Raw genomic sequence first — 11,223 nt, 5'->3', positions numbered from 1 at the left:
CTGCCAGATTCGCTCTCATTTCCACCCTTAGAGATTCTACATTCTCATTACCATTTTCGTTAATACCTTTTTCAAGTCTACACATCATCTTGACCATTGTTACTCTGAATTCCATTTCTCATAATTTGGTTATATCCATATCCATTAGTTCTGTGGCAGAAGCCACAGACTCATTGTCTTTTCTTTGCTGGGGGGGATTTCTGCTTCTCGTCATTCTGATGAGGAGAGTTTGCAGGGTTGTCCAGAGCCCAGATTATTGACCAGGACCCTGGCAGTGCGCACTGTTTTTTGTAGGGATCTTAGGGATGTGGGCTTCTTGAGTTTTCAGCCTGCCTTCTGGGGGAGGGGCCTGCCGCGCTGATACTCATGCAACCCTGTTTGGGTAGTCTCCGTGTCCCCTGCAAGGGGGCATGGGAATGGGCACACTGTGAGCCGGTATTTCCAGGCTTTTGTTCTCTGGTGGCTTTCCCTGGTGTTTTGCTGTGCCTCTTCTGAGAGTCAGAGCAGCAGTGGCCAAATCTCAGCCTCTGTCTCAGAACAGATGGATTGCGGACCGTTCTCCACTGATGTTCTGGCCACGTTAACTCTGTTTCTGTTGGTGCTGTTCAACCCTGCAGCATCCCAGGATGTGTGCCCCACACCTGGCGTACCAGCCCTCACTTCAGCCGTTATGTCTCTGTCCTTTGTGTTTCTAACACCAGCAACTGCCAGCCGCCCCCGTGTGATCCCGGAGCTCCCGGTCTCAGTCTGGTTCCAGTGAGCATACTGGAGCTCCGTGAAAAGTCTGATGGTGCGCGCTCCCCACTCACAGTCCCAGTCTGTTCTCTCGTGGTTGCCGGTCCTTGAGTCTGCCCACTCCCCTGGCGCCCGAATGCGGTGGCTCCATCCTCCTTCTCTTTATCTTCCGATATCTGTGCACGGCTTCACAGCTCCCCGCTTCATACCTCAATACTCAGCGCTGGAGATGTTCGTTTGTAGAGATCCAGATGTATCTTCCTGCGTCTCAGGCTGATTCCATGGATGTTCAGCCTGGTCTGGTACCTATCCAACTCTACTAGGGACTGGCAAAAAAAGAGGTCCCCTACTCCTCCGCCATCTTCCTATCTCAGCCAAAACAAGACTTTTTGAACTAAAACTGTTCCTCACATCGATAAGGACCTCGAGCTCACAGACAATATATCTGTTTTTGTGCCTACTTGGCTTCCTCTTAATTTCTAAGGAGCTGAAAAGAATGGAGAGCAGCCTCAAAAAAAAAAAAAAAAAAAAAGAGCAATAGCAACTTCAGTGTCCATTAATCTGAGAGGATCCTGAAGAAGTGGCCGGCAGGGCTGGTTTTCATCTTGTCTAAAGATTGCCCCTGGTGGTCCCAGGTTGTAATATCTGAAAGGTTTTTCTTATCTTGTACTCTGTCTTGCTGGTCATTCCAACTACTTGCATATTGAGTCTTATTATTCGTGTATAGAAATGAACTGATTTCTTTTTTTGGGGGGGGTTAATTTTTTATTTATTTATTTATTTTATAATGATTTTTTATTATATTATGTTAGTCACCATACAGTACATCCCCGGTTTTCGATGTAAGGCTCGATGATTCATTAGTTGTGTATAACACCCAGTGCACCATGCAATATGTGCCCTCCTTACTACCCATCACCGGCCTATCCCATTCCCCCACCCCCCTCCCCTCTGTAGCCCTCAGTTTGTTTCTCATAGTCCATAGTCTCTCATGTTTCATTCCCCCTTCTGATTACCCCCCCTTTCTTTATCCCTTTCTTCCCCTACTGATCATTCTAGTTCTTATGTTCCATAGATGCGAGAAATCATATGATAGTTGTCTTTCTCTGCTTGACTTATTTCACTTAGCATTATTTCCTCCAGTGCCGTCCATGTTGTAGCAAATGTTGAGAACTCGTTCTTTCTGATTGCTGAGTAATATTCCATTGTATATATGGACCACAACTTCTTAATCCAGTCATCTTCAACAAGTGCTTTCTTTAATACAAATCATCCATCTGGCCCATCCACTACCCACAACCCTCAATCAACCCTAGTTTGTTCTCTATTGGTAAGAGTCACTTATGGCTTGTTTCCCTCTCTCTTTTTCTTCTTCTTCCATGTCCCACATGTTCATCTGTTTTCTTTCTTAAATTCCACATATGAGTGAGACCATAAGGTATTTGTCTTTCTCTGACTTATTTCATGTGCCGTAATATACTCTAGTTCTATCTACCTCATTGCAAATGGCAAGATTTCATTCTTTTTGATGGCTAATATTCCATTGTGTATATATATATACCACCTCTTCTTTGATGGACATTTGGGCCCTCTGCATAGTTTGGCTATCATTGATAATGTTGCTATAAACATCAGGGTGCATGTACCCCCTTTGAATCTGTATTTTTGTATCTTTTTGGTAAATACCTAAGAGTGCAATTGCTGGATTGTAGGGAGTTCTATTTTCAACTTTCTGAGGAACTTTTTGAGGAACCTCCAGTTTTCATTCCCACCAACAGTGCAAGAGGGTTCCCCTTTCTTCATATCCTCACCAACACTTGTTCTTTCTTTGTTGTTGATTTTAGCCATTCTGATAAGTGAGGTGGAATCTCACTGTAGTTTTGATTTTTATTTCCCTGATGATGAATGATGTTGAGCATTTTTTTCATGTGTCTGTTAGCCATTTGTATGTCTTCTTTGGAGAAGTGTCTATTCATGTCTTCCACATATTTATTAACTGGATTATTTATTTTGGAGGATGTTGAGTTTGATAAATTCTTTATAGATTATGACACCTACCCTGTCTCTATGTCATTTGCAAATATCTTCTCCCATTCCATGGGCTGCCTTTAAGTTTTATTGCTATTTTTCTTCACTGTGCAGATTTTTATTTTTATGAAGTCCCAATAGTTCATTTTTGCTTTCGTTTCCCTTGCCTCTGGTGACGAGTCTAGTAAGAAGTTGCTGCAGCCAAGGTCAAAGAAGTTGCTGCCTGTGTTCCCCTCTAGGATTTTGATGGTTTACTGTCTCACATTTAAGTCTTTGAATTTATTTATTTTGAATTGATTTTGGTCTAAGAAAGTGGTCAAGTTTCATTTGTGCATGTGGCTGTCCAGTTTTCCCAACACCACTTGTTGAAGGGACTGTCTTTTTTTCCATTGGATATTCTTTCTTGCTCTATTGAAGATTAGTTGACCATATAGTTGTGGATCCATTTCTGGGTTCTCTATTCTGTTTCATTGATCTATGAGTCTGTTTTTTTGTCAGTAACATACTGTCTTCATGACTACAGCTTTGTAATGTTAAATGTTGATATTTTTAAGGTAAAATTTTCCTCAGTGTAATGTGTGAGTATTGGGGAAATATGGTAATTGATAATTGATAAATTGGATGATACAGACATTTACAATTTTATTGTCTCTAATATATGTTTTAAAATTTTTTATGATAAAAATTTCAGTACATGAAGTAATACTGCAGACCATTTTTACTCCTTATACTAAATGGTGAAAAATTGATCACCATGTTTGGGCACAAGCTTTCTCTCCAAGGAAATATTAAATATATTTTTCAGATTTTTTTCTACTTCTTCCTCATTCAGTATCTTAAACTCTATCAAATCCATATTGCCCTTAAAATTGAATTTCCTATAGGTAAGGGTGCAGCCCACTAAACAGTGAACCCCTTCAGAGGTCTGCAAGGAACAGAATGACTTGCTTGTAAACACAGATGTTGGAGATATCTGAAGGTATGTATTCACAGACTCAAAATCTTCAATTGTTCGAGGTTCAAGAGTGAAGGAGTATATTTGTCGGTATTTGTTCTTTTCCAGGAGATCAGAATTAAGAAATTCTTGGTTTGGAATGTACTGCTCTCTTCTGATTTGGTCCAAGTACCAGATTCCTTTGTCTTCTGTCAAGTGGAAGATGCAAGGCACCTGTGGTTGATCCTTCCCAGAAATTAACTCCAGAGGCTGCCACATTTGGTAAGAACGTCCAAACCCAGCATCCACTATGTAATTCCTGCCATCAGTAGTCACCTTTAGAAGAAGGTGGATCATAGCATTGCTATATTTGTTGGTTGGAGTACTGTAAACATACCCTCCCAACATTGTGGTCTCAAAACCGATTGTGGTCAGAGCCCAGTACAGAAGATGATTGACCTGGAGACACCACCCACCACGGTTCTTTCTCACAATTTGATCAAAAATCACTTCCAAGCCCAATTCCATGGCTTCCCCACAATGGATGTTAAGGTTCTCAAAGGGAATGGCTCTGATCTGGTGCTGAAGAATGTCAGTTAATGTTTCCAAGTCCAATTTCTTCCTAGAGTTCCTATATCCAATTCTTTCAAAATATGCTTCAATGTCCATGATCCCCTAAGGGAAATAAAACAAAATAGAAATCAATATATTACTCTTGGGGGGAAAGATGGAAGAGAAGTAGGGGACCCTATATCAACCAGTCCCTTGAATTGAGCTGGATATCTACCAGACCATTTTGAACACCCATAAAATCAGTCTGAGATGTAAGAAGATGTATCTGGATCTCTACAAACAGAACTTCCCTGGTAGTTGGTCTCGAGGTGGGGAGCTAAGAGTCTGCAGGCAGATATCAGAAGATAAACAGAAGAGGAAGGGAGCATCCATGAATTTGCACCAGGAAGGCAAAGACCTCCTGTTCTGGGGACAGGGCACAAACTTGCAGACTGGTAGCAGCGGGAAAGGTCTTTAGAACACTGTCCCCCAGACTGAAAAATGGAGCTAGGGAGCATGGGTGCGAACTGCGGGGGGGGGGGCTGGTGGTTTTAGAAGCACAAAGGGTGGAGATGTGCCTGGCCCTGGGACCAAGGACTGGGAGAGCAGCCATGGAGTGCACAACCCAGGACACTGGATTTTTAGCACAATAGATAGAAACGGAGTCAGTGTGGCCCAGAGAGCTCAGTGAAGAGCAGACTGTGGCCTCTGTGTTCTGAGATGGAGTTTGGATACGGCCACTTCTGCTCTGATTCTCAGAAGAGACATGGAAAGCCACCAGGGAAAGCCACCAGAGAACAAAAGCCACAAAAAAACAGTTCCCACTGAGCCCATACCCCCCCCAATGGGGTCAGGGGCATTCTGCCCAAATAGGGTTGCCTGAGTATCAGCACAGCAGGAACCACCCCCAGAAGGCAGGCTGGAAGACCAAGAAGCCCACATTCCTGAAGTCCCTTAAAAATAGGTGCATTTGCTTGGGTCCTGGTTAATAATTTAGACTCTGTACATGCCCACAACCACACCTCATCAGAATGACAAGTAGGAGGAACCCCCAACAGAGGAAATAAACAGAGACTGTGGCCTCTGCCACAGAACTAACTGACATGGATATAACCGAGATGTCAGAAATGGATTTCAGAGTAGCAATTATCAAGATGATGTATAGGCTTGAGAAAAATATTAACAAAAATATAGAATCTCTAAAGGCTGAAATGAGAACAAATCTGGTGACATTTAAAAATGTATAAATGAAATGAAGTCTAAACTGGATGCTCTGACTGCCAGGGTAAATGAGGCAGAAGAATGAATTGGTGAGTTAGAGGATAAGATGATAGAAAAGAAGGAAAAAGAGGTGGCATGGGAAAAATGAATCCAATTTCAAGAAACTAAGCTGAGGGAAATTACTGATTCAATGAAAGTTTCCAATGTCAGAATTATAGGGATCCCCAAAGGGGTAGAGAAAAAAAGAGGTCTAGAAGATATATTTTAGCAAATCGTAGCTGAGAACTTCCCTAATCTGGGGAACGAAACAAGCATTCTTGTCCAAGAGGCAGAGAGGACTGCTCCCAAGATCATTGAGAACAGACCAACTCCACAATATATAATAGTACAATTTGCAAATCTTAGATCCATGGAAACAATCTTGAAAGTGGTGAGGGGGGAAGATTTCTTATGCACAGGGGGAGGAACATCAGAATATCATCAAACCTGTCCACAGAGACCTGGAAAGCCAGAAAGGACTGGCAAGACATATTAAGAGCATTAAATGAGAAGAACATGCAGCCAAGGATACTATACCTAGCAAGGCTGTCATTCAGAATGGATGGAGAGAAAGGAAGCTTCCAGGACAAGCACAAACTGAAAGAATATGTGCTGACAAAGACGGCCCTGCAAGAAATATTAAGGGGGATTCTATAAAAGAAGAAAGACACCAAGAGCGATACAGAACAAAAATTTACAGAGACAATCTACAGAAACAAGGACTTAACAGACAACATGACAACATTAAAATCATATCTCTCAATAATCGCTCTCAATATGAATGACCTAAATGCTCCCATAAAATGACACAGAGTTACAGATTGGATAAGAAGACATGACCCATCCATGTGCTGTCTACAAGACTCACTTTGAACCTAAAGATACATCCAGACTAAAAGGGAAGGGATGGAGAACAATTTTTCATGCCTATGGACCTCAAAAGAAAGCTGGGGTAGCAATTCTCATATCAGACAAATTAGATATTAAGCTAAGGACTGTAGGTAGAGATATAGAAGGACACTATATTATTCTTAAAGGGTATAACCAACATGAGGATCTAACAATTATAAATATCTATGCCCCCAACAGGGGAGCAGTCAACTAAATAAGCCAACTGTTAACCAAAGTAATGAAACATATAGATAATAATACGTTAATAGTAGGGAACCTCAACACTCCACTCTCATAAATAAACAGATCATCTAAGCAGAAAATCAACAAAGAAACAAGAGCTTTGAATGATATACTGGACCAGATGGACCTCATAGATGTATACGGAGCATTCTACCTTAAAACAACAGAATGCTCATTCTTTTCAAATGACATGGAACTTTCTCCAGAATAGACCATATACTGGGTCACAAAACAGGTCTCAACTGATACCAAAAGATTGAGATTATTCCCTGCATGTTCTCAGATGGCAATGCTTTGAAACTGGAACTCAAACACAGGAGAAAACTTGGAAGAAACTCAAACACTTGGAAGCTAAGGACCATCCTGCTTAAGAATGTTTGGGTAAACCAGGGAATTTGAGAAGAGCTTAAGCAATTTATGGAAACCAATGAGAATGAAAAAACACCAGTCCAAAACCTGTGGGATATTGCAAAGTCAGTCCTAAGGGGGAAATACATAGCCATCCAAGCCTCACTCAAAAGAATAGAAAAATCTAAAAATACAGACCCTATACTCACACCTTAAACAATTGGAGATAGAAAAGAACAGGCCTAAGCCACGCATAAAAAGAGAACTGCTTAAGATTAGAGCAGGGATCAATGAATTAGAAGCCATAAATACAGTAGAGCAGATCAACAAAACTAGAAGCTGGTTCTTCAAAAGAATTAATAAGATCGATAAACCACTGGCCAGACTTATCCAAAAGAAAAAAGAAAGGACTCAAGTTAATAAAATTATGAATGAAAGAGGAGAGATCATGACTAACACCAAGGAAATAGAAATGATCATTAGAAACTATTACCAACAACTATATGCCAATAAGTTAAGCAACCTGGAAGAAATGGATACCTTCCTGGAAATCTATAAACTATCAAGACTGAAACAGAAAGAGATTGACAACTTAAATAGGCCAATATCCAATAATGAGATTAAAGCAGTGATCAAACCCCCCCCCCCCCAAAAAAAAACAAGAGTCCAGGGCCTGATGGATTCCCCGGGGAATTCTACCATACATTCAAAGAAGAAATAATACCTATTCTCCTGAAGCTGTTTCAAAACATAGAAACAGAAGGAAAACTTCCAAACCCATTCTATGAGGCCAGCTCTACCTTGATCCCAAAACCAGGCAAGAACCTCATCAAAATGGAGAATTACAGACAGATATCCCTGATGAATATGGATGCCAAAATTCTCAACAAGATCCTAGCTAATAGGATCCAACAGTACATTAAAAGGATTATCTATCATGACCAGGTGGGACACATCCCTGGGATGCAAAGGTGGTTCAGCATTTGGAAATCAATCAGTGTGATAGAACACATTAATAAGAGAAGAGATAAAATCATATGGTCCTCTCAATTGATGTAGAAAAAGCATTTGAGGGGCGCCTGGGTGGCTCAGCGGTTGAGCGTCTGCCTTCGGCTCAGGGCGTGATCCTGGCATTATGGGATCGAGCCCCACATCAGGCTCCTCCTCCATGAGCCTGCTTCTTCCTCTCCCACTCCCCCTGCTTGTGTTCCCTCTCTCACTGGCTGTCTCTATCACTGTTGAATAAATAAATAAAATCTTTAAAAAAAAAAAAAGCATTTGAATAAATACAGCATCCTTTACTGTTTAAAACCCTTCACAGTGTAGGGTACATTCTTCAATTTAATAAAAACCATCTATGAAAAGCCCACAGTGAATATCATTCTCAATGGGGAAAAGCTGAGAGCCATTCCCTTAAAATCAGGAACACAACAAGGATGCCCTCTCTCGCCATTATTGTTCAACATAGTACTAGAACTCTTAGCCTCAGCAATCAGACAACGAAAAGAAATAAAAGGTATTCAGACTGGCAAAGAGGAAGTCAAACTCTCTCTCTTCGCAGATGACATGATACTTTATGTGGAAAACCCAAAAGATTCCACCCCCAAGTTACTAGAACTAATACGGCAATTCACCAGTGTGGCAGGATACAAAATCAACTCACAGAAATCAATTGCATTTCTATACACTAACAATGTACCTGTAGAAAGAGAAATTAAGGAATTGGTTCCATTTACAATAGCACCAAAAACTGTAAGATACCTGGGAATAAACTTAACCAAAGAGGTAAAGGAGCTATACTCTTGAAACTACAGAACACTTTTGAAAAAAAATTGAAGAAGACACACAGAAAATGGAAAAACATTCCATGCTCATGGATTGGAAGAATAAACATTTTTAAAATGTCTATGCTGCCCAAGGCACTCTACACTTTCAATGCCATCCCTATTAAAATACCATTGGAATTTTTCACAGAGCTGGAACCAACAATCCTAAAATTTGGAGAGATCCAGAAAAGACCCTGAATTGCCAAAGGAATGTTGAAAAAAACAAAGCTGGGGGCAGCATGTTGCCTGATTTCAGGCTATACTACAAGCTGTGATCACCAAGACAGCATGGTACTGGCATAAAAACAGACACATAGACCAATGGAACAGAGTACAGACTTCAGAAATGGACCCTCAACTCTATGGTCAACTAATTTTTGACAAAGCAGGAAAAAACATCCAATGGAAAAATGACAGTCTCTTCAATAAACGGTACTGGGAAAATTGGACAGATGTATACAGAAGAATGAAACTCGACCATTCTCTTACACCATACACAAAGATAAACTCTAAATGGATGTAAGACCTTGATGTGAGACAAGAATCCATCAAAATCATAGAGGAGAACATAGGTCATAACCTCTTGGACATCGGCCATAGCAACCTCTTTCATGACACATCTCCAAAGGCAAGGGAAACAAAAGCAAAAATGAACTTGTGGGATTTCATCAAGGTAAAAAGCTCCTGCACAGCAAAGGAAACTGTCAACAAAACTAAGAGGCAACCCACAGAATGGGGAAGATATTTGCAAATGACCATTCAGATAAAGGGCTGGTATGCAAGACTTATAAAGAACTTCTCAAACTCAACAACTAAAAAACAAATAATCAAATCAAAAAATGGGCAGAAGATATGAACAGACACTTTTCTGATGAAGACATACAAATGGCTAACAAACACATGAAAAAATGTTCCACATCATTAACCATCAGGGAAATTCAAATCAAAACCACATTGAGATACCACCTTACACCAGTTAGAATGGCAAAAATTGACAAGGCAAGAAACAGCAAATGTTGGAGAGGATGTGGAGAAAGGGAAACCCTCTTATACTGTTGGTGGAAATGCAAGTTGGTACAGCCACTTTGGAAAACAGTGTGGAGGTCCCTCAAAAAGTTAAAAATAGAGCTACCCTGTGACCCAACAATTGTGCTAGTGGGTATTTACCCCAAAGATACAGATTTAATTAAAAGAAAGGCCTTATGCAACCCAATGTTCATAGCAGCAATGTCCACAATAGCCAAACTATGGAAGGAGCCAAGATGCCCTTCAATAGATGAATGGATAAAGAAGTTATGATTCATATATATGATGGAATATTACTCGGCCATCAGGATGTACCCAATATTTACATCAACATGGATGGAACTGGAGGAGATTATGCTAAGTGAAATAAGTCAAGCAAAGAAAGACAATTATCATATGGTTTCACTCATTTGTGGAACATAGGAATAGCAGGGAGGACATTAGGAGAAGGAAGGGAAAAATGAAGGGGGAGGGAACAGAGGGGGAGATGAACCATAAGGGACTATGGACTCCAGAAAACAAACTGAGGGTTTTAGGGGGGGATGGCCTAGCCCGGTGATGGGTATTAAGGAGGGCATGTTTTGCACGGAGCACTGGGTGTTATACACAAACAATGACTAATGAAACACTACATAAAAAATGAATGATGTTCTGTATGGTGACTAACATATCATAATAATAAATAAATAAATAAATAAATAAATAAATAAAATACACTACTTCTGCACTGGATTTGTTTGATTAGCTTAATTATAACAAATGTATTTTAGGTATGTAAATAAATTCAGTGGTTATAAATATCTATAATCATAAATCTTTTGTTTAGTGCTTTTATTGTATAAATTACTTTTGTACATATAAACTTAGTAACCCTGTAGAAAAACTATTATCACTTCTTTCATGCTTTAAGCATGAGAAATTGGAAATCCAAAATAAGTGAGGAGTGAAACTATATAAACAGTTTACATGTGGTTTTCTTCACGACAAAAAAAACAAGGTTCAAATTGGTATCAAAATAGGGTTTACAAATAGTTCTGAATATAAATAGGAGAATTATATAAAGGAGTCTAATGATTTCATGGTACCTTATCCACTCACTTTCCCCTTTAGATAAAATTATCCGGTCAAAGTTTCCCACTCAAAGATTACATTCATTTGTGCATTAATTTATTAATTCATTCAACATATTTTCTGAATACCTACTATGTATTTGTTCCTGCTCTGCTGCTTGCTTGCCCTCAGAAATCTTACATTTTTAGTGGGAGTTGGATGACATGGATAGCAAATTGATAAAACAATAAAACATTCAATTTCTTAGATTTTGATAAGTGCTCTGTGGAAAACTACAGCAAAGAAGTCACGTTATGCACTGAGAAAACT

At 39.9% G+C, this 11,223-nt stretch overlaps 1 protein-coding gene across 1 annotated transcript in view; it reads right to left on the bottom strand.

The window, feature by feature from the left end:
• Window positions 1-2,098: 2,098 nt before the first annotated feature.
• Window positions 2,099-11,223, bottom strand: part of LOC113245585 (arylamine N-acetyltransferase 1) — a 59,811-nt gene continuing 50,686 nt past the window's right edge. The window contains exon 2 of the mRNA XM_026485735.4: window positions 2,099-4,372. Within this exon, the coding sequence (XP_026341520.1) occupies window positions 3,494-4,366 (873 nt within the window). The 5' untranslated portion in view covers window positions 4,367-4,372 and the 3' untranslated portion in view covers window positions 2,099-3,493. The remainder of the gene's footprint in view (window positions 4,373-11,223) is intronic.

The sequence above is a fragment of the Ursus arctos genome, unplaced genomic scaffold (genome assembly GCF_023065955.2).
Source record: "Ursus arctos isolate Adak ecotype North America unplaced genomic scaffold, UrsArc2.0 scaffold_27, whole genome shotgun sequence".
Taxonomy (NCBI): domain Eukaryota; kingdom Metazoa; phylum Chordata; class Mammalia; order Carnivora; family Ursidae; genus Ursus; species Ursus arctos.
The sequence above is the reverse complement of the archived record's forward strand: the minus strand, read 5'-3'. Positions and strand labels throughout refer to the sequence as shown.